This window comes from Zeugodacus cucurbitae, chromosome 2 (assembly GCF_028554725.1).
Source record: "Zeugodacus cucurbitae isolate PBARC_wt_2022May chromosome 2, idZeuCucr1.2, whole genome shotgun sequence".
Lineage (NCBI taxonomy): Eukaryota > Metazoa > Arthropoda > Insecta > Diptera > Tephritidae > Zeugodacus > Zeugodacus cucurbitae.
The window spans coordinates 5,982,298-5,997,232 of record NC_071667.1 but is presented as its reverse complement, the minus strand read 5'-3'; the positions used below and the strand labels follow the sequence as shown (position 1 = coordinate 5,997,232).

The window sequence follows — 14,935 nt, the reverse complement described above, 5'->3', positions numbered from 1 at the left end:
GACTTACCATATCTGTATATGACGTATAATATACAATTTCCATTTAGAATTTTTCTGATTAGAAATGGAAGTTGGGAATTATTTAATATATTGCCGCAAATTTTGATACATTTAAAACATTTATTTTCTGCAATTTTTTAAGAATTTGTCAATGTATGCTTGATGTGTTATTATTGAAAAAAAAGATAAATTTAGTTATCCCGAGAACAGAATCATATAATGTGGTCCACACAGTTTCTGCCAGAATACAACCTTGTGGTTTGTTGATTTTTTAGTGGAATTTAAGTCGGCTTTTTAGAAATTTCAACGTAGGCGTTTTCTAAGCTGTTCTTAACAATTTACCGATTAAAAAGTTGAGATTTAATCACAAATATGAGTAAGTATATAAAATATTAAAGTAATTCTGATATTAATTTACTTCAATATGATCGTTGGAATAGGTGTTGAAACCAAGAGTGGGAGTAGTAATCTCGTTTCGACGGTGATATCCCTTATACTGAGTCTGGTTATATTCGGAACTATGCGTTTTTACTCCAGTTGGATCACAGCTACACAAATGAATACAATTGTTGGAGGTTTCGTGGGATCGTGGTTGTTTGTCTTTGCCCTAACCGCAGTATCGAATATGGAAATGCTTGTATTTGGTAATGATTTTCAAGCAAAATTTATACCAGAAATTGTTACTTGTCTAACTCTGGCGACTGTGGCATCCGGTGTGGTGCATCGTGTTTGTGCTACGACATGGTGAGTATTCACTTTAATTAATAGATAAACATATATGTTTACATTATTTATTAAAATTTCAGTTTGGTATTCTGTATCTGCGCTTTGTATTTCGTAAATCGCATTTCAAATAAATATCATAACAAAGGATCTATTGCTATGGAGCAATTGCCCAGTCGGCGAGGAGGAGGCAAGAAAAACAAATAAATATTTAGCGACAAATCAGAGAAAAATTTGAAATGATTTATAAATGTATTAAGTTAAGCATAAACCATATAATTGTATCAATCATCGAATGATTTTCTTCGTGTATCCAGTATGAATTGGCTTAATGGTCCGTTTGGTTTTCAGTTCTGTATGTATTTAAGTAAACATATAATAAACATGATATACCGAAATTATAAATGAAAAACACTGTAATTTTATTTTAGAAAACAGATCTTATCCCCATTGGATCGGTAAGTTGTCAAATTTTAAGATTATCGATTGTAGTCCCAATGAGCTCAATATTTAAATATGATAGGTATACAGAAACGAGAGGGTAGTAGCTCTAAAATTTTATATAGCAAATAATCCATGTATTTAATTAGATCATTTCCATTTAAATACGTATAGCAACAAATAACAGCGAAATTAGATATAGTATCCCTGAGACACATGAAGCATCAGTTTGATCACGTTTAAGGAAGTATATATTATACCGACATAAGTAGGAATGGACATATACAAAATTACAAAAGTTGTTTGTGGAAACAACCTCATGCGTTTGACCCATACGCCATAAGTAACACATACGAGTATATGATATTGAGTATATTTCGACAATTATATTACCTCTGTTACACATTCTACCCGTGATTAATAAATAATAACACTTTAATTATGTAATATTATTTTTTTCACGTAATTTTATAATTAAGTTTATTAAGTGTTTTCAATTTATTTTTCATTCATTTAATTCAGTATGTATATATATCCTGCACTTATTAGTATGCCATCATTTTTTAATAATCAAGTTTATTCTCTTTAAATTTTTAAGTATACTTAATAGTTTTAAGACCATTCAAAGTTTTATTTATATTCGTTTTTGAATGCGCACATTTTTTAGTTTTCATTGTTTTAATTCTGAAAATATTATGTTTTGTTTGTTTTATATAATTTATTATTATTTTGTATCAGTGTAATTTTCATTAATTTTTATTTTGTTATGATTCTTTTCCATGACCATTCATTTACAATACTAAAAACACTAACCACTACATCTAAATACAATCATAGTAATCTGACTTAGCACACATTTTCTCTGCTTTAATCAGCTCTAATTTTTGTGTAATTGATTTTAATTATATGTATATCTGCATCACCTACACTTTACACCCTACTTGTATACATAACGACCGACACCACACTTTTCGCCATTCATGGGAGAAGTACTTCCAACCAAGTGTTGAATACGTCTTTCTCATGTATCTTTTTTGCAAATGAATATCTCTAACGGAATTTACTTCTTACGTTGTAGTCGTATTTTATGCAGTTTCTTATCTTATATAAACTAATTTAAAAATTTCATTTTCAAATTTTTTAATATAGATTTACAAACTAACAATATTCTATTTATGTATTTTGCATGTGTCAATTATATTGAAATAACTAAAAGTAATTATTGATTCTTACGCATAAGTAGTGTAAGTGTATGAATAATTAGTTTTACTTTTTAGTGCTCTAAATATTGTTGTCTCTTCGTATGCCCAATTTAATTTTTACTTTGTTTTGTATACTTTTGGTTGTGGCTTGTCAGGAGGCACATCCACAGCAAATGCCTATATATGTTTAGATAATTTTTTAAGTACATATATATTTGCATGTGTGTACATATATTCATATACATACATATATAAATATATAAATGCAAGAATATCCGTTGAACATTGCGTTGAACATCTATGCAGCTACATAAGCACATATGTAATTTGCTCATCTTAATATTTAAAGTCATCAATTAACAATTCAAAGAAGTTACAAATATGTGTGTACTTCGTGTAAGTTGTATCAAGTTCAAATTAAATTCAATAATTGTTTTCATAAAAAATATATTGTACATGTGTATATGCATTTAAGCTTATTTGTTTTTTACATTTATATATTACATATTCGTAAAACGAACATACAAACATTTTAACACCAATTTATTTTGTAATTATTATACTTACATTGATTGAATATATATAAAGTGTATTTAAATACTTTATGTACATTTTTACAGTTGATCTCTTTTAATTAGATAAGCGTTACACACAATCCGATGCGTAAATTTATAACAGATTAATCATTCGCCCTATTACCTTTATATAGACTTTTAGTTGTGTTTCTGAAAGTGGCTCACTTTGTGCACATTTACAACATTTTAACGTGGTTGGGCAAAAAAAAATGTTTACAATTACATACATAAAAAGGTATAAATTAAATACAAGTCAAATAATAATACAACAAAAAAAAACAATGAAAAATTTATAAATTATTATTTTACTTCCCTTCACAACTGAAAAAATACAATGAAGACTGAAACATACAAATATACTTTTTATTCATGTCTTATTCCATCATTCAATAACGAAAAGGTTAAATATATCTTACCATTCAGAATACCAAACGTCCGAAACGTATTAGATCCTTCTTTGCAACCATACCAGCTCTAAATATTACTAATTAAAAAAAAATAATAATAAAAAAATGAGACATATAGTACAGTATATGGAGATTCATCTTTCAACTGCGCATAATATAAAATAATGTAACTTCAAACTATATACCTAGTTTATTAGTCGCAGATCTAATGAAATCCAAAGCTTCTAATAGCTATGATTTTAGGGAGTTCATTTTAAGATACAATAATTGGTCGGATGCAAATATATGTAGGTCCGTTCCGTTCATGAGTGTAGAGCTGAATCTGGTTGCACCTCGGATAGCAAACGAAATAGAGCATTCGTTGATTTTTTCTCCATAAGCGAATGACACTCACCGCCTGCTGCACGGAAATATATGTAGGTAGGTATAGTGGATGTTGGACGACGTAAGGAGAGTTAAGTCCTATATGTTGTGATTTACATATGTACACACAAATTTATTTACAACACATACACACCCACGAATATTTATTTATATACATATTTTAATGTATTCTGGGTTTAATTTTATATTGGTGCACGCACATATCGTATTTGTGGCAATTGAGTATGTATATAGAGCACGCGTGAGCTTGTGTGTAGGCAAATGATCTCTGATACATAAATATGTATTAGGTGTATTGCGCTACATTTTACGCGCCGTTTTTTTAATAACTAATCAAAAGTACGATTTATCTATATGTAAATATTCGTGATTTTTTTGTATTTTGTATTTTGCATTTAATTATTTAATTGTATTGTGTATTACAATTTAATACATTTAGTATATGTATGTAAGTTAATATGTTACGACTAAACATTTACAAATTATAACTTAAATATATAAATTATTAAAAAAAAAAAATTGACAATAAATCAATACATTTACAGCGTTTTATTTTACTTTTATTTAATCATAATTTTATATTAAGTTGAAATATTATTATTTTGTATTTTTGTAAGTATATATGCACTAAATATATAATCACGCATTTGTGCATCAAACAACAAATACGTCCGCTCATGCGTCATCGTAAGCAAAAACTAGTAGATTTAGTTTAATTAGTATCTCTTCATTCCTTTTTTGTATGGATCTACATAGGTTTTACTAACACAATGAATTACTGACACAACGACTCAATGTGACTCCTGCCTACTACCAGTCGTCCTTCCACTAATGCTAACACATTCATGCTTTTATTGTATTTTATTATTAATGTTAATAAGTTACTTGATATCATTTACTTTAGTATCTCATTTGCAATTTTTGTATAATTATATCTTATTTTTGTAATTTATTTAGCGCGCACTTCAGTAACTTATAGCTTACGTCGCTTAACTGCTGCTGCTTCTCACATTCTTACATATTTTCGACCACATTTTTACTTTTTCATTTACTCCATTAAACAGCTCTTTTGCTTGAGTTGTTACTCCTTATGCTTGTTTGTATGTATGTTATGTACATATGTATCTTATTTATATATGTATATATAAATAACTAAGCCACCGCCAGTTATAATTTACAACAAAATCTCCCCAATGATTTCAATTTAATGCCAACCGTTTTGTTTTCTTTTATTTTTTGTTTTAGCGGAAATTGTAGCTGGTTTAGAAGTAAGTTGACGAATTTAACTAATGAAAGAGATAAATTCGCGAACGAATTGCGTTCACTTGTACCAAGCCTAATAATGAAAGTTCTGCTGAATCTCGTGTCCATATAAGTACATATAGCACACGCCCGCAAGTGTCAATATTCTGTCTTCTGTCATCTACATATATATGTATATATAGTATATATATTACTATTTTTAATTTTATTTTGCAAGTTGATTGCACTAGACCACACACTATACACCGTCTATCACGTTTTCAATTTCATTTCAGTTTTTGTTTTTGTAGTATAGATCCAATTAATATTTAATATTAGTTTTATTTATATCAGTTTTAAGCAATTTGATTTACAGCTACGTACATGATTACATATACATTTATATATATATACTTGTATACATATTTAGCATTAATTTTTTTATAGTTGAATTTGTAGTATTACTTTTTTTATTTGTGAATAATTCTTTTTTATTTTAATGCTGAAATTGCAGTGTTTGGGTTGTTTGTGTTATTATTCATCCTTTTTTTCTCATTATGCGTTGCATTACATACTTATTTAATAGTTTACGTTGAAAATTTATATTATAGTATTACAATAGTATATAATTCATAATTTAATAAGTTAAAAGCTACACATAGCTATAGAAATTAACTTAATCTTTTTCCTATCATTTATGTTGCATAATAAGCACTCTTTTACATTTATATTTCTTGGTTTGTTTTTGTTGTCGTTTTTTGAATACATGTAGTTTGGGTTTGTATATATATTCATTTATTATTAATTTACATGCACATTTTGTGTGGAGTTATGTTTGCTCGTTAATGCGTACCTATATACTTGAATATATATTATAAATATATATTCACGAATCATATATTTAAAATAGCATCATTAAATATGAAGGGATTACATTTCAAATGTGCATTGTTTGCCGCGTTATGTAATTCATTTTCTAATTGTTTTTGGGAAATCTGAGCATGTGCATGTGCGAGCATGCGCGCCCGTACATATATAGTGGCTGTGGCTGGGCGAAAATAAGTAAGCGAAATTAAAGCGAGAACAACCTCGGGTTTAAGTCCAAATCGTGTACAAGTGAAAAAAAATAATCTAAACAAATTTTTATCACGTATAATTTGCCTACGAAATACAACCAAGAGCTGCTAGTTAGAGATTGAAAGTTAGAACAATAATTTTGAGCTATTTACACAAGTGTGGAGCAATAAACGATATTAAAAATTAGCACATGAAATAATTTAAAGCAAATATATTTTAAAATGTCTGCAAATATTTCGAAACGATTGCCCAGCTTTTAAGAGGCAAATTTATTTTTTGCGTCCCACTAAACTTAGTCCTTTGATACATTCCATCGAGCTAGCCTTTATAGTTTTATTCGATTTCAATGGTTCCGTACATTTCTATTAACTTTTCATCCAATTTCTGTTTCCTTTCAGCACTAGCGTAGTGCTTGCTTTAAGCCTTATTTATGTTATATGTTAGTAATGCATTCTTGTTTTTAGTGTTTTTGTCAAATTGGCGATTGATATTTCTTTCTATTAACTCTATATCCCAGCATAGGTATGAAATTAGAAGTATCTTAAAATATTACAAAAATAATAATAATATTAATAATAATAATAATAAAAATACAAAAAGTGAGACATACTTTTCTTTACACACACTAAATACTACGCTTGTTATTATATCTACAAGGTTGATCACCATTATCATATATATATATATTTTATTTATCTGCTATTTCCTCTTAAGCATATACATATATAGGCGAAGAGAAACGCAATGATACTCGGTTGGCAAAAGGCTTCAAACGTCGCTGTGACAACTGTATCATTACCGCAATTTACATTGAACTATAACATGACCTTGCTCATATTCCGTTGTAATCGTTCTAGCCTTACTTCGTTTCTACTTCGTTACAACTGCAGCGCTGCTTCATTCTAATAATTTACAATTCACGTTTACAGTGACGTCTAGTGTGCATCTTCCGGCTGATGAGGTTGAGAATGTGCTGTTGGTGGCAGCAGCGGTACTTGCTGATTACTCCAATGATAGTGGTATGACGGCATGGGATAGTGTGATTGCGGAGGGGTTGGTGGTGGTGGTAGCGGCGTTTGTTGTTGGTAATGTGCATCCAGTTGGGCATAGTGCTGCTGATGGTGTAGATGATGATGCTCCTTACCTATAGATTGTTGCTCTGGTATATGTACATGCTCTTGCTGCTGCTGCTGTATCATTGACACTGCCGGTACTGCTGCTAACGTCGGCAACATCGTCATGTACTACGCAACCGCTGCTGTGGTGGTTGCCGGTGGTGCTGCGGTCGTGGTTGGCGCCGTTGCTGCTGCCACGGTTGCAGTTGGTGGAGCTGGCGGAGGTGGCGATTGTGCTGGCACACCTGTTAACGCAGCAGGTGGTTGTGCATTGGTTCGGCTGTCCGTTCCATTACCATTGTTGTTGCTGGTATTGGTAAGTGGTGCTGCATTAATAGTGGGTATAGCTGCGCTTATCACATTCTTACCACTGCCGTTACTGCTCAGCAGATTTGGTTGCATATGACTCGCTTCGCTGTTGGCCAGCACAGGAGCCATGGCACCCAATGCATTCACGTTGGCATTCTCGATCGCATTTTTTATGTGCATATTGCTGTTGGTGTTGTTGTTGCCGCTGCTTATACTATTACTATTACTGTTACTGCTTACCGTACCGCAGCTGTTGCTGTTCGTGCTACTATTGCTGACATCGTTCAACAAAGCCGCTGCTGGTGCCAGAGCATTACTGCTGTTGCTGTTATCATCGACAGTGGCGCAGGCGTTTTGTGTCTTACTCACCGCCGTAGGCATTGTTGCTGTGATTGGCAACTTTTGCGTGAAAGCTGGATCGCAGCTGTTGTCGCTGACGTTGTGGTTGCTAGCACTACTCGTGCTGTTGTTGCCATTCGCATTGATGGCGCTGGCATCGTTCGCGTCCTTGGCAACGGCTGGTGGTTCCTCATTTTTAATATCGCTTATTACCACATGTGGTGTTGTGGGTGCAACTTTTTCTACAGCGGCCGCAGATGGTGGTGTTTTTATTGTCACTGGAGCTGGAGGTGTCGTTTGCACTTTATTTTCCACTTTTACATCATTGCTACCACTATTACCGGTAGCGTAGTGCTTTTCGGTCGTGTTAGTTTTCTCTTCAGTCTGGCGTTGCTGGAATCGATATTCCAGTGACGGCATAGTCGACGGTCCCCCTGCACCAGTGCCACGCGAAACTTGAAACAGTACACGCGATATAATCAAAGCCACCTGCTGGTCGAGTATGTTTGACATCACCAATCCGAGCAGACGTTGCTCTTGGTGCATGAAGAGCGAACGGTTGTCTGGATGTTTGGCTAGATGTAGCAACGTACCGGCAGCACGTCGCAACATGTCCAAACTGGTGCCCATTGAGTCGGGATTTTCACGCAAATAGTTGATTCCTTGCTGGTTGGCCACGCCTAAAGCTGTTTGCTCTGCTTGTTCGATGAACGCCACAAGATAGGAGATACAGGGGGATTGCAACGCGACTGTTCGTGCCATAGCACTATCAGCTGCGGCTAAGTAATGTAGAAGATTAACGGAAAACTCTCTCAATACTTGATCCTCATTGCGACACAGGTGACGTGTTAATACGGCGCATAGTTTTTCCAGCCTTGAATGCGGTGGTGTCGCTATAACGAGATCGACATTGGCATCTGTAACGCAAAGTTTACAGAGCGCCTCGAGCGCTAGCCGTTGTGGCGAGAGTGCAGAATTAGGCCCACAAGACGGGAAAGGATCTTGACCATGCGCACTTGGACATACAGCCCAATGCAGGAGACCGTCTATAAGTGGCCGTGCGATGAGCTCATCGTAGCGTGACAGTTCCAAATGTCCCGCAATATTTGCCAAGGCGACAAGCATATTCTCGCGTATGTGAACCAGATAGTCCCACCACCATTCGCGTTCTCCTTGTAGGGAACTGCACGAGTCTGAAAAGTCAGTGTCCTCCTCACGATCATAGTTACGCGTCTTTGGAGTTCGCTGCAAATGTTCGTGGTTGAGCAGCAACAAGCGACCAAGGATAGCGAGAAAACGCCGTGACTTGGCTAGAAGCGTTTCGTTGCCGGGTACAAATGTCAAGTTGCGGAAAATGTTTGACAGACAGATACATCGACGTGCAAGCGCATCTTGACACTCGCTAACCAGGTAAAGACTGGCTTCGTCACGTGTATAGCACTCTTCTTCAACGGTGGAAGCGCGTCGTCGCTGCAGTACCTGTGCTGCGTCGCGCACTGTCGACATTGGGTCGAAGCTCTTTGGCAAACCACCACCGCTGCTATTAGCTAAACGTTGTTGGGGCAACAACTCAATTTCCATATCGACCTCGCGACAGTCGCTATCAGTTGCGGCTGAGGGATTTTCCGCTAGCAATCCGTCCGCTGGCTCCTTTTTAATGAGACCGGGCTGCACAAATGCAATTTCGTCGTCATTCAATTTAGATCTTTTCGCACCGCTAGCCTCATGGCTGCCTGTTCCTCCGACGGAACTATATTTGCTGCCATTATTACCGTTGCTGTTGTTGAATAATCGCCGTTTTTTGTTAAACGTATGCTCCAGTTTGCTATCCTCTGGGGAGCTTCCGTCTTCGGGTTGCTCGCCTGTTACAATTTTACTGCTTCCTTTGCAGGTTACAGCAGTATTCGCTTCTTCTGCATTATTTTTCATTGACGACTTGTTCGCAACGTTACTGACGTTATTACTATTTTCGCTGCTGCTACGTATAAAACGTGCGAATGGAATGTTTATGATTTCTGACTTGAATACATCGATAATGCCGTCTTGCGCGCTGCGATCCGCAAAACCATACGTCCAACTCCAACCTGTGGGTTCAGTCACAATTGTCTGCTCATAGATGGGCTCCTCTTCTGAGTCCCAGTCCTTTTGTCTATTTGACACAAAAATATCATCTTCCGCCGGTTGCAGACGAACCGGCAAGCCCTTACGCGACAGCATTGTGTAGTTGGGTGTGTGCGAAAGCAGCATTACTCTCTCTTCGGGGTTTGGTAGCACCCGAATTTGACCTAAATCGATTCCTTCATCTTCGTCGTCATCATCGACCATTGGTATTTTAAACGACTTATAATCGTTGTTACACTCTATGGCTTCGTTGATTCCATGCTGTTTTTGTTGCTTTTGTTTGCGGTTGTAGATTTGTACTACCCGTGCATTTCGAATACCGACACGATGATGATCAACGTCCGTGTCGCAATCGTTGAACATCTCTGCGAGATTCTTTTGGAAGTGCTCCAAAAGTAGGGTCAACAGACCAGGCAAATGCGCCAGCCCAAAGTACTGTACCGTTGTGTCATCGAATAACAACACATTTAAGACATCTAAAGCCCAGGTGCACTCAGTTAAAAGGCCAGAGCGCATTGCCATAAATATGCGCCATGGATCCACCGGACAAACATCAGTTTTAGACAAACGTTTGCGTCTATATAGCACGGGTGTGGTGGCTTCAACGCTATCCGGCGGGAAAATAATTTCCTTTTTAATGATCTGTGTGCCGGCAGGAGTGGGAAACGGTTGCTGGGGCTGAGCTTGAAGAGGCTGCTGTTGTGCTGGTAATTGTGGCAGACCAGGAGCGCCAACTTGTGGTATAGCGTTTACAACAGACACTGGTGGCTTGGACAAACCAGCAACAGGTGCGCCCATAACTGGTGACATCGTATTGACTGTGCTGGGTGGGGCTATGGATGGTGGTGGACCACAAGTAGGAGAACCTGTACCTCCAACTTGCGGTGGTGGTGGCATCACAAACGGTTGTTTTGTCATGGTTTGACTGGACGTCGGGCCAACAGGTTGTTGTTGGGCGGGTGGTGGTGGCATACCGGGGCGTTGTTGTGGTAGCTGCTGTTGGCCACCACTAGTTGGCCGTAACGCTGTACCAGGCGCGCTCCCTTGGGGTGGTGGCTGCGCGGTGCCAGCCAATTGTGCCCACTGTGGTGGTGGCGGTGTCTGTTGCTGCTGACCTTGTTGTTGGTATGGCGGCTGTTGTTGCGGCGGAGGTGGAGGTTGTTGCGGGCCATAACGATGTTGTTCCCATTGCACGGCGGCCGATGACTGTTGATTGGGAGGCCCAAGTGGACCACTACCAGGCGGTGCGGCTGTTCGTGGTGGTGCGCTGCCCCAACCTTGTGGCGAGGGTGCAGAAGGATACTGCCCACGGTATTGATTTGAACCGCTCCAACCACCTATTTAATATAATATATAAGCAAAATCAGTTATGATTGATCTTAAAGGCAATTGACAGCTCAGCAGAATAAAATACTTACCGTACAATTGAGGTCTGGGATTATAACCTGGATAGGATTGTGAATCTTTCACAAAATCCGGATGTCGACGTGGTTGGGGCGTCTAAAATGAAAATAAGTAAATGTTAAAACAATAACATGCGTTTCAAACAAAACCTGGTAACTTACCTGATCGGGCGGTCTGTAATAATCCTGTTGAGTTGGGGCACCTGGCGGATAGCCGCCGCCTGGCGCTTGTGGCCCACCGGTGGGGGGACCAGCAGTTCCACCTACTGCCGAACCAGGCGGTGTAGGTGTTTGAGAGCTACCCGGTGGCGGTTGATTATACGAACGATTACCATAAGGGCCATATTGATTTGCACCAGGTGGAGGACTAATGGAAAACGGTGAGAAATATATTTATTACATATTATACTGGACAATCTGACGAATGTCAATAATTAGTAAACCAGTTGGTATGCTGGATAATGTGTTAGAAAACAATACTTTTGTAATAACTGTGCTGTTAAGTAGTTAACAACATATGGGCTACTATTTATCAATGTATGGAGAAGTAGAGAAAATAGCACTCACGCTTCCCCCTCTGGTCCATAAGGAGGGTACATGTTTCGATTCTGTGGCGGAAACTGTGGTCCTTGGCTTTGGCCAAACTGCCCAGGTGGACCAGTGGCATTGTATTGATCACTTGAACCATATTGACCGTAAGCACCCGGTTGACCCGGATATGGAGAACCTGCGGATAAGAAAGAACATACGCGATTTATTATTAATAAAAGCCAATAAGCGATACACATTAATGGACGTGGTACATATATGTATATACGATAAATCGCTTGATAAAAAATATGAGTAAATATGAGTGCAATTAAAAAATATATGAAAATATAGAATGATAAACAATCTGTCTAAACAATACACAAAAACGTATATTTTTTGGCTATTTTAGTTTTACTATTTAATTCTTAAATTATAATTAAAACTTTATATTGTATGTTTTATATGATTGTTTCCATGGAATGTATTGATGAGTACATGGGAATTAGTCGAAATTTTAAAAACAATATCGGGTTGTCATTTTACATTTAATTTGAACAAGAATATACATATGTTTGTTTTATTCTTAAATAATTCTTGGTGATTTTTTCAATAACCAGAAATCTGACGTTTTGTGCTCTGTCTAAGTTTATATAAGCCAATAGGAACATGTATCAATGATATTGAACAGTTAATATTATAACAGATATATATGTATAAAAAGAGAAGAAACTAAAATTACACCATTTAAAAAGACCAACAATGACATAAAATTAAAGAAAAAACTTACACAAACAATATTTACAACAAATACATACAAAATAACTGAAAGTAATTCGTGGAGAGTGTATTTCAATCGAAGTTGTAAGAAATGTGTTGAATAATAGAAATGGTTTTTTAACAGAAGGACGATGCAAAACAAAAAGCAACTAATTTCAAAAAACTACACAAGAAAATAAAAAATAATCGAAAAAATTAATACCTGGCGCTCTAGACACCGGCGTGTAAGCATTGCCAGCGCCCTGTTGATAAGGGGAGGCACGTGGCGGCGGTGGTGCATTGCTGACGCTATTATTGCCACTACCACCGCCACCCACAACCGGATCGTCAAAAGGATTGCTCACACTAATATTATCACCAACTGCTGCTGTTTGAGTATTGCCTATAGATGCGTGATGGAGATGAATTGTTGTGATGATTCAATGATTTTGGTTTGGTTATTATTTTTTTCGTTGTCAGGAATTTTTGTGGATGGTATACAAAGAAAAAATATGTTGTTGATGATGATGGTGGTTTTAATGATGATTTTGATGATTGGTGATGAGTAGGAAAGTGTTTAGAGTTTTGCAAAATAAGAATATAAAAAAATAAGAGAAAAAATCGGTCAATTTATATTTTTAGTTTTGCAACGAAAGATATATAAAAGAATAAATTATAAATGCTTAAAATGAACTTCAGGATTGCTTGTACTTTTGTCTTAAATTGCTAATTGAAATATATTTAAAGTTGATCGAGTGATCGAGTGCGGTGGTTTATACTTGTTAGTAGATGAAAAGTTAGTTACACTTTTTTGTTATAATTTTTGATTATGAAGTGGTAGAAGTAGTTATAACTGATACTTGTATGAAAAAAACTTGTGGTGCAAAAATTTACATATTTGCCCAGCACTGATTATTGTAGTCTTAAAGAAAAAAAATGAGACCTTCTTCTTTGTATTTACCTGCATGTGGGGTTTGTGCGTTGCTTTGTGAGGGTGGTCGTTGCATTTGAATACCGCCCGCTCCATAATCTGGCTGTGGACCAGTTGTGCCGGGATAACCACTCGGATAACCTGGATAGCCATCAATCGATGCATTTGTGCCTGAGCCCGGTGCGGGAAATGAATCTTGAGAATTTGAGGAACCTGCTGACATTGTAGATGTATTTGTATTTTCCAATGCAATTGCACCGCCAATTTTTTCAGTTGTGTGGTTTTTTGAAGAAAAATATTGATAAATTTATAATTAAAACAATGCACAACGGTCATAAGATACAAAATTGAAAATATAAATAAAGGAATACTAATGTTTGTTACAGCGCAACAAACTAATAAATTCTTTGCTTTATAATCTAAAATATGCACTCTCTTACCTGGCGATGGCACAGAAGCGGCTTTTGTCGATTTCTTTTTTGTACCGGCTTCCACTTGCTGAATGATCGGCAACGGATCTATATCGCCACGATCGAAATGACACTCAAAGGTCAACAAATTCTTTGTATAGTGTTTGCGTAGGGTGTAGGCGGCACTACTGCTAGCACCTATGCCCAATAAACCGGCGATATCTTTCCATGTTTTGCTTTTCGTAACCTTTTGTTTTTGTTGGATTTGGTATTTGCCAAAATTTGGCATAACAAGTTGAAGTTATTGTTTATAGAACAAAGGAGAAATATATAGTTAGTATATATGAAAACATAACCTATATGTAATATATAAAATATAGCAAATTTAAATTTAAATTTAATTTAAAAAAAGAATAACGAGCAAGCAATGATAAATCATTGAAATCAACAGCTGATTCTCTTTTTTAATATATAATTTCCATAAATAATACAACTTAAAATATATGTTTTTAGTAAGATAGTTCGAAAAAAGGGAAATTGCAAAAGAACATAAGAGTTGAAATACATAAGAGGAAAATGCTACATGGAGATTTTGATATTTTTGTGGCACATCAAAAATAATAACGCTACTACTTACATACAGTGGGAAAGGAAGTCAATCAAGATAATCAATTTTTACAAAACTGTGTAGAAGGAAAAACGGCTCAGTGGATGATATTTAATTATGTAAGTTTAACGAGAATTGAAAGATACATGGCGGTTTATTGGAAAGCAATGAATAGTTATACTAAAGCAGAATTGTGTGTATGTGTATCAAAAATTATGTAAAACATTTACATCTATAGAGAATTTAGTAAAAATGAAATAATACTAGTCTGCATGCACTCTCTAGGCAGTTAAGCAAACCAAAATTGAAAAGTTTTTTATATTTAAAACCATGCATTCGAAATCTATCTACACAATAAAAAT

General features: G+C 36.0%; 2 protein-coding genes across 19 annotated transcripts in view; one reads left to right on the top strand and one right to left on the bottom strand.

Moving 5' to 3' along the window:
• Window positions 1-217: 217 nt before the first annotated feature.
• LOC105214104 (protein KRTCAP2 homolog) lies at window positions 218-1,135 on the top strand. Its single transcript, XM_011187326.3, has 3 exons — window positions 218-376; window positions 441-744; window positions 807-1,135. The coding sequence occupies exons 1-3, from the start codon at window positions 373-375 to the stop codon at window positions 928-930; spliced, it is 432 nt and encodes a 143-aa protein (XP_011185628.1). The 5' UTR covers window positions 218-372; the 3' UTR covers window positions 931-1,135.
• A 3,371-nt stretch (window positions 1,136-4,506) lies between these two features.
• LOC105214103 (trithorax group protein osa) overlaps window positions 4,507-14,935 on the bottom strand; it is a 78,484-nt gene continuing 68,055 nt past the window's right edge. For 11 of the 18 annotated variants that reach the window (XM_054235004.1, XM_054235008.1, XM_054234984.1 and 8 more), the window contains 7 exons: window positions 13,998-14,213; window positions 13,587-13,818; window positions 12,849-13,028; window positions 11,906-12,065; window positions 11,501-11,705; window positions 11,354-11,435; window positions 4,507-11,272 (listed from right to left, as the gene is read on the bottom strand). In XM_054235004.1, the coding sequence (XP_054090979.1) occupies window positions 7,296-11,272; window positions 11,354-11,435; window positions 11,501-11,705; window positions 11,906-12,065; window positions 12,849-13,028; window positions 13,587-13,818; window positions 13,998-14,213 (5,052 nt within the window). In that variant the 3' untranslated portion in view covers window positions 4,507-7,295. Of the gene's footprint in view, window positions 11,273-11,353; window positions 11,436-11,500; window positions 11,706-11,905; window positions 12,066-12,848; window positions 13,029-13,586; window positions 13,819-13,996; window positions 14,214-14,935 lie in introns of all 18 variants that reach the window. The other 7 variants (XM_011187317.3, XM_011187319.3, XM_054235020.1 and 4 more) reach the window with 5 other exon arrangements.

Excerpts from the sequence above, each read along its gene's own strand:
- LOC105214104 (XM_011187326.3), top strand. Across the intron at positions 745-806 it reads CGTGTTTGTGCTACGACATG|TTTGGTATTCTGTATCTGCG; the intron begins GTGAGTATTCAC and ends TTAAAATTTCAG.